The sequence below is a fragment of the Solanum dulcamara genome, chromosome 11, assembly GCF_947179165.1.
Source record: "Solanum dulcamara chromosome 11, daSolDulc1.2, whole genome shotgun sequence".
NCBI lineage: Eukaryota > Viridiplantae > Streptophyta > Magnoliopsida > Solanales > Solanaceae > Solanum > Solanum dulcamara.
In genome coordinates, this window is record NC_077247.1 from 28,746,351 (window position 1) to 28,760,438 (window position 14,088).

The 14,088-nt window shown below is 43.5% G+C and overlaps 1 protein-coding gene across 3 annotated transcripts in view; it reads left to right on the top strand.

The window, feature by feature from the left end:
* LOC129872276 (3beta-hydroxysteroid-dehydrogenase/decarboxylase-like) overlaps positions 1–14,088 on the top strand; it is a 44,663-nt gene that overhangs the window by 15,152 nt on the left and 15,423 nt on the right. For 2 of the 3 annotated variants that reach the window (XM_055947198.1, XM_055947199.1), the window contains exon 10: positions 9,075–9,209. The exons of the other annotated variant lie outside the window; for it this stretch is intronic. In XM_055947198.1, coding sequence (XP_055803173.1) covers positions 9,075–9,209 — 135 coding nt within the window. The remainder of the gene's footprint in view (positions 1–9,074; positions 9,210–14,088) is intronic. 3 annotated transcript variants of the gene reach the window in all.

A 14,088-nucleotide genomic window follows, 5' to 3' on the forward strand; every position in this document is an offset into this window, starting at 1 on the left:
GCTATATTCATCTCATAATTTCTTCAAATTTTTCTCACAGTCCTTCAATGGTGGTCTTCTAAATTTCGTCTCCAGGAGCTCCAAATCAGTTTGTAGCTACTGATTTATGCTTAGTTAATCATACACCAGCCAGTTTTAGCAACACAATTATCACCTAACTCACAAGAAATTTTCATATATGAAGCTCAAAAATGGAGTTCAAGTTTCTTCTTGAACTCCTCACAATTTCAGCAAAAACAATTCAAACCACAATGAACCAACAATGGTGAATCCGAATTTCACCTTCCAATTTCACTCCTATCAAATTTGTTTTTTCACTCCTGCATTTGTTTTTTTTTATGGGAACAGACCCTACACGAGGCTCCCACCTCTCGTGCACAGTCAGGGGTTGAGCATCACCCCCAAGCCTTAACATAAAAATAAAACAGAAAAATACAAGGAGGGGGACATAAACCTTACCTTCGATCCTATGTTGGTTCATAAGTCGGCTAACCTATTAAGGTCGGCTAACTCATCCCCGTAGCAAAAGGAGCTATCTATAACTAGAAAGCAGTAAACCTATGAGAGGACTCCTCCCGATACAAGTCGACTAAGAAAGCATAAATGAGGGAGACTCTCCCCTTCCATGATAAGACAAGAAAGTAACCTACACTAGTCCTATTCAACTATGCTACGTACCATACATAGCTAAATTGAAGAAGAACAAGTATATGAACCTTCTATCTCGCATGGGGTGAAGAAGCTCTTTTCATCTTTGCCCTTTCTCGTCTTGTCGTACCAAGTGAGTCCAGATGGAAGGATGCATCAACTTCAAGATCATGATTATAGCAGCTATGGAGGATGAAAAATGGAAAGAAGTGTAACAGTCAGCAGCTTTGGAGCTGTATCAGTCAGCAGCTTTGGAGTTGTTGTTGAGGATGATATGGTCCTGAATTGCTGTATGTAGCGGATGTAAGTGGTTCAGCTGTGGCTGAATTGCTGCTTGGAGATCCAACTGCAATCAAAAACTAATGAGGCACAAATGCTGAAGCAGTGCATCCACAATATTGGAGATGCAACTGGGATGTCCAAATGCTTGGCTGCATTTTGTGTCCCTAGATTGCATCTCAGCAAGTAAGTAGCAGCTTGCAGTAGCATTGTGCATGATCTTGAGGGCTTCCAGGTTGTTGTACTCCAGTGTTGCTGTGATTGTAGTAGCCAGCAGAAGACAGTTTGTAATGGAGCTCTAGTTGGTTTCTTTATTACTTGCATGCATTGTAGGAGGTATCCTGCAATAGAGAGCCCCATTAAGAGTTGTAATTCTGCTGATTCCTGCAAGTCTGCAATCTCCTTGGGTGCTGCATGTTGTTGGAGGTCTTGTGTATTGTGTCTTGTATCCACAAATGTTACTTGATTTAATGTATCTCCAGCTACCTGCAAATGCATAAAACCAAGCCAACCAAACAAAAAACCAATAGGCACAAACAAAAATGGAAATCTCCAAGTTGCTGTGGTTAAGGTATAGTTGCTGTGGATGGACCAATTGTTGAGACTGTAGCTCCTCATGTTCTTACTGGTGTTGAAGCAGTTGTACCTGCACAAAGAGACACACAACAGGGAACAAAAATATAGTACTGCTGTTGCTGCTGCTGTAGCCCATCTGTTGCAGGTATGTGTTGATGTTGCTTTATGTTCTAGTGAGTTGTTGTATGCTGGAGACCTTGTTCTTGGAGATTTCAATTGTGTTGATGTACCTAAACAAAAACAATCAAACAAAGACAAGCAACCAAACAAACACAAAAACCAGGAGGGAATTGCAATTCTGCACAGTCCTTGTGTAGGCCTCTTAGTGAAGGTATTTGTTTTGGTGGTTGTATCTGTGATGTCCTCTATGTAGGTGTTGATAAAACATGTTGATGAATCCATCCTGACATCTGCAGCTACACAACAAACAAGAACCAGCAAGAAAGGGTTTGCACATGGAGCTGTTGCAGGTGTTGAGCTATTAGAGAAGGCATAGATGGAATAGTGATTAGGAGAGGAGGTCCAGTTATGCCCAGCTGCTGTCTCCCTTCTTTTGGGAATCTTTGAACCTGCATAAAGAAGAACCAAAGAAACAAACAAATGGGGAGAATGGATAAGCTGCTGTAGGTTTGTGTGCAGCTCCAAGTTTCTTTCATAGTAGGAGAGGTTAAGGAACTTGTTGGAGCATGCTTCACAGAAAAGAAGGCCCTTTCTTGTGATCTGGTTCAGCTTCTTTGTGTGTGGTTCTCCAGTAGTTGTTGCACCTAAACAAAAACAATCAAAGGAATACAGACAACCAAACAAGCACCAAAAACAAGAGGGGTCTCCATTTCTGCACCATCCTTTTGTTTCAGTCATGGAGAGTCTTGTATCAGTGGTGTCCTCTATGTATTTGTTGTTAGAGCATGTTGGTGTATATCTCCAACAACCCGCAACTACACAGCAAATAACCAAAGACAAGTAAAGACCTGTATAGGCTAACAGAAAAGAATGGATCTCAAAGAGAATTTTGGAGCCTGTTAGGATTTTCAAGGTCGCTCGACTAACGTCTCCACTTATCCGTTTGAGTTGAAACTTCATGAGGTATGCACATATAGCCTTTTGTTTAGCCTTGTAAGATTTGAAGGCTTTTTGCCCAAGTTGGAGCTTCCATATAGCAAATTTCTCTCTCTTTAGGCTTAAGACAGCTGATTGTTTCAAGGTCGCTCGCCTAACGTCTCCAATTATCCGTTTGAGCTGAAACTTCTTGGGCCTAGTCATAATAGTAATTGCTGCAATCCTGCAAAGTTTGGATGCCTTGGTGCATGTCCTCATGCTGCTACACACCCTGCACATCTTAGCCTGCTGAAGCTTAGATGTTGCAGGGTGTTTGGAAGTTGTATTTGAGGTTTTCTCTATGTATTTGTTGTTAAAGAAAGTTGTTATATCACTCCAGCAACCTGCAATAATACAACAAACAAATCCAACCAAAAAAGAACTTGCACAAACTAGCAATAAAGAAGGTACCTTAGTAAGAGCTTTGGAGACTGTTATCTTTTTCCAAGTCGCTCGACTAACGTCTCTAATTATCCTTTTGAGCTGAAACTTCATGAGGTTTGCATACATATCCTTTTCTTTAGCCATGCAAAGTTTGAAGGCTTGTTTCCCAAGTTGGAGGATCCAAATTACTAAAGGCCCTCTCTTTAGGCTTAAGGCAGCTGAATTTTTCAATGTCGCTCGCCTAACGTCTCCAATTATCCGTTTGGGCTGAAACTTCTTGGGCCTTGTCAATATAGTATTTTCTGAAACCCTGCAAAGATTGGAGGCCTTTGTACAGGTCCACATGCTGCTGCTCACCCTGAAATTTTCCAGACCTGCAACTACCTGCATATGCAAAAGGAAAAGAAAGGAAGAGATAGCTACTCTAACCCCTAAATCTAATGGTATGGAGATTATTCTATAAAAGCAATAAATTAGGGAGACTCTCCCTTTTACAATGGTCCTGATTATCATTATTTATTTATATCAGGTAATATTACAAGGTATGAAGAAGTTCCTTCAAGGTGGTTGATTGATCTTCTTCATCTTAGTTCTCCTGAAGCTAGCCATGCCAGCTTTGTCCATTTTGTAGTGTCCCTTGGTCTCTCCTGGAAGCTGTTGAAAGCTGTAGTAGTGTTGTGTATAGCTTTTCATGTGGCTTTCCTTTGAGAGTGAATCTGCAGTGAAATTAGCTTCCCTAAAGATATGCCTGCACTGGAAAGTTTCCAGTTTGCTAACCAATACCTGCAGTTCAGTAATATAAGTAATAATGTTCCATGGAGGTTTAACTTCTTGTTTAAGCCACTTGATTAGAAGTTCAGAGTCAACTTCAAGGGCTACCCTGCTGTATCCATGTTGTAGGCACCACAGAATACCAATAAGTGCTGCCTGCACTTCAGCTTGGTTATTAGAACCACAACCTAGTGGAGATGCAAAAGCATATATTAACACCCCATTATGGTCCCTAAGAATGCCCCCTGCCCCTATCTTCCCTGGATTGTTAAGGGCACTCCCATCTGTGTTGAGCTTGATCATTGTAGGCTGTGGTTTAGTCCAGCATACTTTGGTTATTCTCAACTCATGTTGGCTTTTTTCAACCATGGTAACCAAATCTGCCCACTTACTTGGCAAATCAATATATGGATACACAGTAGAGATAAGCATATATAGATCTTTGGATATTGAAAATATTACTCTAGTAGCATTGGACTTCTTGCCTCCATACTTGCATGCACATCTATTCTTCCATAGATTCCAACACACAAAAATGGGGGTGGCTTGCATTACTAACTTATGTAGCTCATTGTTAGTTTTGATTAGCCACCACCTCATCAATAGGTTTTTTAGAGGAGTGTTGCTGTGTTGTAGACCCCAGTACCCTGAGAAGTGCTTCCAAATATGTTGTGCAAAGTAGCCTGAAACAAGGATATGGTCTACATCATCAAGACCTGCTCTATAGCAGCAAGAGCATACAGCAGGCTCCTGTCCAAAGGCCACAATTCTGTCATTTGTGGGTAGCTTAAGTCTGAACGCTCTCCACAAAAGAAAAGAGACCTTGAAAGGAATGCTATTGTGCCATATGTTGCTGTTAGTGAGAGATCTTGTCTTTTTCTTTCTTACTAACTCCCAAGCTGATGCACAAGTGAAGTTGCCATGAGAGTTAAGCTTTCAGATGGCTTGATCCTGCCTATTTGGAATATAGCTAATGGGAGTGCTGAGAATTTTGCACACCAGCTGAGGGGGTGCATGTTTCCTTACTTCCTCTGCCTTCCATCCTCCATTCTCCATTAGTTCAGAGACAGTAGTGTTATTCAATCTAGGGAGACTTTCATTGTGGTAAGCTAATGGACCTACCCCTAACCAATCATCCCACCACAAGCTGCTTGTTCCAGACTTGATTCTCCATTGTATATGAGGCTCAATATCTTTTTTATTGATCGTCATGTGCTTCCACATGAGGGACTGTCCTGTGTCCCACTTTTTTATGACTGGATGAGCCCTTTGGCAATATTTAGCTTTAAGGAATTCCCCCCATAGTGTCTTCTTTGATCTGAAAGTCCACCACTGTTTATATTGGAAGGATAAGCACACATCCTCTAATTTTTTAACACCTATACCACCCTCCTCATAAGGATAACTGAGAGTATCCCAAGAGGCCCAGTGATATTTTCTTCTTTCAGTATCCCATCCCCAAAAGAAGTCAACAATTAGTCTTTTGATCTGATTCATGGTGGTCTTGGTAGGACTGATAACTGACAGCAGGTTTATAGGAATGGATTGCAGCACTGATTTCACCAAGGTGACTCTACCTCCATAGCTTAACATTTTAGTCTACCATCCCCTGATCCTGCTTAGAACCTTAGAAACCATACTAGAGAAATATATGATCCTTTGTCCTCCTATATATAGGGGACAACCTAGGTAAGTGATTGGGCCATGAGTGCATTTGTATCCTGTGATCATGCTAACCCTTTCCACCACACCAAAGGGAGTATTCAGTGGCATCATGGTTTGACTCTTATCTTTATTGATAAGTTGTCCTGAAATAGCTTCATACAGTTTAAGAGTTTTGGTAATCAGTGTAAGTGAGAAGTTGCTGGTAGATGTGAAAATGATCACATCATCTGCAAAGCTCAAGTGATTTACTTGAGGACCTCTTCTTTCCATCTGGAAACCTGTATATAAATAATGGTGATGAAGATTGTTGAGAAGTCTAGACAGAACTTCAGCTCCAATGATGAATAAAGTAGGGGATAGAGGGTCTCCTTGCTTGAGTTCTCTTGTAGAGTGGAAGAAGCCATGCCTTGCACCATTAATGATGACTGAGTACCAATTGTTTGACATAATCCTCCAAACCATATCAATCAACACTTCTCCAAACCCCATTTTCCTCATGACCATACAAATGAATGACCAAGAGACCCTATCATAGGCCTTGGCCATATCCAGCTTTATCACCACATTATCCCCAGCCTTTGGTCTCTTAATATTGTGGATGGTTTCTTGAGCTAACATTATGTTCTCAGAAATACTCCTACCTTTAACAAATCCAGATTGATTATCTGAGATTAGCTGAGGCAGTATTGGAGCAATTCTGAGGCTTATCAGCTTAGAAATGATCTTGTTAGTGAAGTTGCTGAGAGAAATAGGCCTGTATTCTGAGAGGCTGTTAGGATGCTCATTCTTAGGAAGTAGAGCCAAGCATGCATGAGAAATAAACTTGGGAATACCATGTCCATTGAAGAAATACTGGACTAATCTCAGTAAGTCTTCACAGATGATATCCCAACATGAATGAAAGAATTTCCCATTCATTCCATCTGGTCCAGCAGCTGATGTAGGGCTCATAGAAAAAACTACTTTCTTCAGCTCATCCATAGTAGGTAAGGATTGCAGGCTCTCATTCTGCTCCTCTGTAACCATCTTTGGAATGCATTTAAGAACATCTTCCCTGATCAGTCTCTCTTCTCCAGTGAATATTTTTTCAAAGTGTGCTGTGGCTGCTCTTGCAATATTGTCTTCACCTTGAATAGTATTGCCTTGTTCATCACTAATCTGATGGATGAATAACTTTCTTCTTCTTCCTCTGATAATAGCATGAAAATAGCTGGTATTGGCATCTCCATCTTTGAACCAATGAAGTTGAGTTTTCTGCTTTAAGATAGCCTTCTCCATCTTCAGATATCTGATGTACTGAGCATTGATCTGATGTAGCTTGGACCTGTTCTCTTCAGTATTGTCACTGATTATTTTCTCTTTAGCTTGTCTCACCTGCTCTTCATATTCTTTTACTGAAGCAAAGATGTCCCCAAACTCATTTCTTGACCACTTACTAAGAGTATTAGAAACTCTTTTCAGCTTTTGTTGGAAGATTCTCATTGGATTTCCTTCCACAGGATTATCCCAACATGCTTTTACAGTGCTAATGAAATTAACATTGTCTGTCCAGCAGTTTAGAAATTTGAAATACTTGATAACATTACCTTGTTTTGCCATGCTTTCTAGCAGTAGAGGACAGTGGTCAGATCCTGTGGAGGCCAAGTGATTGACAGTTGTTACAGGCATGACTTCTAACCAAGAGTCATTAACCATGGCCCTGTCAAGTCTTTTCCAAATTCTAGCATCTTTGTCCCTATTGTTGCACCAGGTGAACTTCTGCCCACAGAACCCCAGATCAGTGAGTCCACATGCTTCTATCACACTAATAAACTCAAGGCTCTTGTTCATATTATATGGCTGGCCCCCCATCTTTTCTTCAACATCTGTAATAACATTGAAATCTCCAATGGTGCACCAAGGCTTCTCCTTACTGGAGAACTGCAACATCTTGTTCCATAAGTCTCTTCTCATGTAATCCTTGCACTTTGCATAGACAAAGGTAATGAGGTAGCTGTTAGGACAGGCCACATGAGTGATCTCACAAGTGATCTGCTGCTCATCCTGGTCCATAATGTTGCAAACAATGTCTTTGTTCCAGAATAACCAGATTTTACTATTGGAGTTGGACATAACATTATCCATACCTAGCTGAATTCTGTGGAACTGAATTTGAGATTTGTTGGAGAATGGTTCCAGCACTGCTATGATAGACAGCTTATGAAAGTCTTTCAACCTTTTTAACCTGTCAAGGGCCCCCTGAGTATCAATACTCCTTGCATTCCAACAAATTGTACTAATCATCAGGGTTTTTGAGTTTTGGACCTTGTGTTGATGTTGCTTTTGATAGCAACATTATCAGAACTGGTGATGGTACTTTTCTTATTCTTCTTCTTTGTTTGCTTACTTGTTGAAGATGGATCATTTTCCTCATTGACCTGCTGCATTTCCTTCTGCAAAAAAACTTCCATAGTGGTTCTAAAGGCTTTTATTTGATCTTCCTGGTTTGTTTCCTCCCTTTGGTCAGGATCATCCTCATCTTCAGAATGAGTGACCCTATACTCATCATTCAAATCCTCTGAGATGTCTCCTTTTCTAAGTGCATACCTCTCATTAGATGTCTCTTGAATTTGTAGAGGGGTCACATGTATGCCTGCTTGTTCTGGCACAAGAACATAGTTCACACTTGGTTGTCCAGATTTCATGTCCTGAACAAATTTCTTTTTAATAGCATCCCTCTTCTTTTTACTCAAAGATAGAGTACTTTTATTGTTCAGAAGCTGAGCTACTGCACCCTGGTTTTGTTCACTGCGCTTTGGAGATTTAGCATCTTCCTTATCAGTCACATTAATCTGAAGCATGTCCTCAGAAACCTGTTGAACATCCTCTTGTTGAACCTGCCTGTTGGACCTTATAGCTGCTGAAAAAGTGGTTGCAGGAGCTGTAGAGTCTCTCCTATGGTCTACCAATAGATGTTCCCTCCCCCTGGTTTCCCCTTCCTGCAAATTAGTGGGTGTCTCCTGTACTCCCCCTTCCTCACCTCCATAAACTTCTTCAGCCACAACAACAACATTATTTAAAACATTAAAGCTATTGGGGAGCCATGGGGGTGTGGGAGCACTGAGTCAGTACTTGGGCCTTTGGCATTGTTGCTCTCCACATCAGTATGCTTTTCTGCAAGTTTGCTAGTTCCCTTCCTTTTAAAAACCTGCTGAATGGGCCTGTGGGGATTGGGAACCAATATTCTATGGGGAGGGGGCTGTTGACTCTGGACTCCAGAATCAACATTACATATTTGGACATTATCATTATTAATATTAAAGAAAGTACCTGATGGCAGCATGTTTCTTGGTTGCTGATTATCACTGGTTGTTGCTTGAGGCATTTTTGAGGTTTCTCCTTGGTGCATCCTGCTTTGTTTACTTTGATGAAGAGTTCCTTGTTGGTGGGGTTGGTTATTCTTCTTGGTTTTCTTTATTTGAATTTGCCATTCCTCTTTTTCTTGGTTATTTTCATGGTCTTCATCTGTATTATTAAGCTGCTTTTCCTTGTTGTTGTTTTTCTCTTGGAAATGCTGTTCATTAGCCTTACCTGTGCTGGTTTTGTCCTTGTCTGCAGCAGTTTCTTCTTGAATTTTCTTTTGCCTGTTTTCCTCCTCTCTTCTCTTCACTGTACAGGTAGTGTGAGTGTGGCCTTGATGATTGCAGTGTTGGCAATATTCAGGCACCCCTTCATATTGAATTGGTTGCCATCTACCCTTGCCATTCACATCTTTTTGAAAGCCCATCCATACATGTTGGGGTCTTTGTTTGGTAAGATCCACTTGGACCTTTACTTTAGCTATACTACCTCTAGTTTTCTTATATGTTGCCAAGTCCAGGAACAACATTTTCCCAACTGGAGATAGTAGAGGTGTAACCACTTCCATACTATAACAATGCCAAGGAAGTTCTGGTAGGATTGCCCAAATAGGTACCAAGGGAGTTTCCTCCTCTGGTTTAAATGTGGGAGTCCACAGTTGTAGCCTCATGAGCTGGCCTTGGATAAACATTTTTCCTTTTGACCACACTGTTGTGTGATCAAACTCATTGTCCAAGTCAATGTAAATGTGTCTGGAGTTGAAATGAGTCAGCTTAACCCCTCCTTTAAGCTCAGTTTGTAGGATGAACTCTTTTCTAATAACTTCCATCCTTGGCATTGTATGTGTAAACTTCCCAATAAGGGTGTATTTACACTTAGCTTCTAAGTTAACCATGAAGTCCTCTTCAGAGAATAAAACTGCAGGGTATCCTTGCTTTGTGGTGATTTCAGGGGGAAAGATACCTATAGGAGTTCAAATCGCTAAGGAAAGTCCATCAACACCTTATTCGGCGATATGAAGGGCCATTTGAGATCATTGCCAAAGCAGGCAAGATTTCATACCGGGTCGACATGCCCCATCACTTGAAGATACACCCTGTCTTCCATGCCAGCCAACTGAAACCATTCCATGCTGACATGGAGGACATGGATCGGGGGCAATCTAGTCGACCTCAAATTTTCATTGCCCCTCCAACCCTCGACAAACAGGTTGAAGCCATCATTGACCATCAATTGGTGCGCGGCAAGGGTTGGAACAATTCAAGTTCGCAGTTCCTTGTACACTAGAAAGAGACTGCACCTGAAGAGGCAACATGGGAGAAGTACGAAGACTTGTGGCCATTCCGCCACAAAATCCAGCAATACTTGCACTTATGCGGCGCCGAGGTCGTCGCCAACTTAGGTGGGGGAGCGTGTGACTTGTCACGGGGCTATTTTCAACGCCGCGTGGGACAACCAAAAACTGCTTTGACAGGGCAAGTTAAGGCTAAGTCCTGAAAACAATCTCACAAACTTAAGGCAAGATTGACAATGATCGTCTAACAAAAGTCCACAAACAGTCACATGTAAAGAGCAAGAGAAAGAGATACGTTTTTGGGAGGCAAATGCCAATTTTCTGGTGTGATATATTTCTGAATGATCTTTACAATGAAGTCCAAGGGACTTATATACTACAAAAGAGGGGTCTGAAGGCCCACAAAAGTATACTAAACAAATAGCACTACAAAAAGTATGTATAAACAACAAGGCACTAGGTTGCTGTCCATTATGCCTTGTCTGGTGCAAATCTGCCTGGCAAGCACTGGCCAGTGAGTGGATAGTGTGCTGGCAAAGGGCCTGCTGGCAGTGTAGGGTCACAAGCTGGTCCTGAAGGCCCAGAATGGTGCCAGTCCAACGTAGACACGTGCGGGACGGCACACGCTCCCCCACCTGAGTTGGCGACGACCTCGGCGCCGCATAAGTGCAAGTATTGCTGGATTTTGTGGCGGAATGGCCACAAGTCTTCGTACTTCTCCCATGTTGCCTCTTCAGGTGCAGTCCCTTTCCAGTGTACAAGGAACTGCGAACTTGAATTGTTCCAACCCTTGCTGCGCACCAATTGATGGTCAATGATGGCTTCAACCTGTTTGTCGAGGGTTGGAGGGGCAATGAAAATTTGAGGTCGACTAGATTGCCCCCGATCCTTGTCCTCCTTGTCAGCATGGAATGGTTTCAGTTGGTTGGCATGGAAGACAGGGTGTATCTTCAAGTGATGGGGCATGTCGACCCGATATGAAATCTTGCCTGCTTTGGCAATGATCTCAAATGGCCCTTCATATCGCCGAATAAGGTTTTGAAGGACTTTCCTTAGCGATTTGAACTCATATAGGTATTGAGTTTGATCATGACTCTATCCCCAATACGATAGTTGGTTGGACGCCGCTTACGATCAGCAAACTTCTTCATTTTCTGGGCTGCTTTGTCAAGATATGACCTTGCAAGGTCAATTTGTTCCTCCCAGGCCTTAGCTATTTGAAAAGCACCCGGACTCTTTAGGCCGGCGTCCACTGGCAGAGATTGAGGAGTGTTGGGTTGTTGCCCAGTAGCTAACTCAAATGGGCTTCTCCCCGTAGCTTCACTCCGCTGTAAGTTGTATGAGAATTGGGCGGTGTCCAGCAGTTTTGCCCAATCTCTCTGATTTGCACTAACGTAGTGCCGCAGATAGCATTCCAAGAGCCCATTGATTCTCTCTGTTTGCCCATCCGTTTGTGGATGGAAGCTAGTAGAGAAGTGCAACTCCGATCCAAGCAAGCTGAACAACTCTCTCCAGAATGCTCTAGTGAAACGAGGGTCTCGATCACTGATTATGTGCTTGGGTATACCCCAGTGCTTCACGACGTCCCTTAAGAAGAGACGGGCAGCCTCTTTGGCTTTGCAACTGGCAGTTGTCGTTGTAAAGGTTGCGTATTTTGAGAAGCGATCCACAACAACCATGATTGTGCCAAATCCCTCGGAATTCGGCAAGCAAGTAATGAAATCCATGGTGACGCTGTCCCAATGGTTTCTCCGCAACAGGTAACGGTTCTAGTAAACCGCCGAGCGCCTTGTTTTCTACTTTGTCTTGCTGGCAGACAAGGCAAGTGCGCACATAGACTTCAACATCATCCTGCATGCGTGGCCAGTAGTAAGATGACTCTAACAAGGCCAGAGTCCGTTTCTGCCCAGGGTGGCCCGCCCAGGCAGAGTCATGCCCATCTTTAATTAGTGTACGCCTAAGGTTTGCCCACTTAGGCACGTACAGTCGCCTTCCTGCAGTATACAGTAGGCCATCATCTTCCCAGAATCTCTTCGTCTTGCTGGGCCAGGACAAGAAGTTGTTTAGCAATCGGATCCTGCAACAGGCCCTCTTTGATTGTGTCAACAATGCTGCTCACAGTCGAGCTGATAAGAGAGGCCAGTAACGCCTTCCGACTCAGGGCATCGGCAACCACATTAGCCTTGCCAGGCTTATGTTCAAAGAAGAAGTTGAACTCTGCTAAGAAGTCCTGCCATCGTGCTTGTTTGGCAGTCAACATCTTTTGCGTTTTGAAGTAAGTTGTCGCTATGTTGTCTGTCTTGACAACGAAGTGAGCGCCCAATACATAGTGACGCCAAGTCCTTAGGCAGTGGACTACGGCCGTCATTTCACGTTCATGTGCTGAGTAACGCCTCTCAGCTTCGTTCAGCTTCCGACTTTCGAAGGCAATAGGATGGCCTTCTTGCATTAAGACGCCACCAAGAGCAAAATCTGAGGCATTCGTGTGAATTTCGAATGCCTTGCTGAAATCAGGCAGCGCCAGGACGGGTTCCTTTGAGATTGCTGCCTTCAGCTTCTCAATCGCCTGGTTGCATGTGTCGTCCCATGTCCACTCCCGACCCTTTTTCAGCAAGTCGGTAAGAGGAGCTGCAATGTTTGAATAGGCGAAAATAAACCGCCTATAGTAGTTGGCAAGGCCAAGGAAGGACCGCAGTTCGGGTACCTTCGTTGGGGCCTCCCACTCTTGGATCGCTTTTACTTTGTCACTGTCCATCCGAATTTCTCCATGGCGGATGGTGTGTCCAAGGAACTGAATTGTGGGCTGCGCGAAACTGCATTTTTCCCGCTTCACGCACAGCTCGTTGTCCCTCAGAACTTTGAATACTTTGCATAGGTGCTCAACGTGTTCTTCTATGCTGTTGCTGTAAACCACGATGTCATCCAAGTAGATGACAACAAACTGATCCAAAAAAGGGTTGAAACAGTTTGTTCATCAACGTACAAAATGTGGCAGGAGCATTTGTTAATCCAAACGGCATGACAAGCCATTCAAAAGCACCGTAGCGAGTGACACAAGTTGTTTTGGGCTCGTCGCCCTCAGCAATCCGGACTTGGTAGTATCCCTTCCTCAAGTCCATTTTTGAAAACACTTTCGCCTGGCCTAGGCGATCGAACAGGTCGGCAATCAAGGGAATGAGGTACTTGTTCTTAATAGTTACCTCATTCAGGGCGCGGTAGTCAATGCACAACCGCAGCGTACCCTCCTTCTTCTTCTGAAATAAGACAGGGGCACCGAAAGGGGCCTTTGAGGGGCGGATGTGGCCGGCATCCAACAGCTCCTTGAGTTGCTTTCTGAGTTCCTCTAGTTCTGGGAGCGCCATGCGATAGGGGGACATGGCAGGCGGCTTGGCCCCAGGAACTAACTCAATCTGGTGGTCAACTTCCCTTCGCGGAGGCAGCCGCTGGGGAAGTTCTTCAGGCATCACGTCCTTGTTATTAGTAAGAACGCGTTCGATGCAGGGAGGCAAAGGTACTGCCTCAAGTGAGTCTTCAGTGACTCCAGTCAAGGTAGCAAGAAAGGTTGGCTCCCTTCTCTTGAAACCTTTAATCAGCTGCATGGCGGACAAATACATCCCATTTTGTGGTACCCGAATAAGGGGCACCACGCATGATCCTCCGAGGTCTTTGATGTGGAGCTGGTTGAGACGTGGTGAGATGAATGCATTTATCTCATACCAGAAATCCAAGCCCAGTACAATATCGAACATGTCCATGTGCGCCACCGTAAAGTCTGTCAGACCTGTCCATTCCCCTAAAGTGATCTGTACACTTGGGGCAATCCCGTTCACAGCAGTTGGGATTGCATTGACGGTCTTCAGAAGGGTGTCGCTGGGTGTGTATATGAGCCCTAATTCTTTGGCTCGACCCTCGGTGATGAAATTATGCTTCGCGCCAGTGTCCACCATGATGCGGACTTTCCTGCCGTTCAGTTGTGCCTCTATGAACAACGATTCACGTGGCTTAATCATCGGGGGCTGCACAGCAAGAGCAGCCAA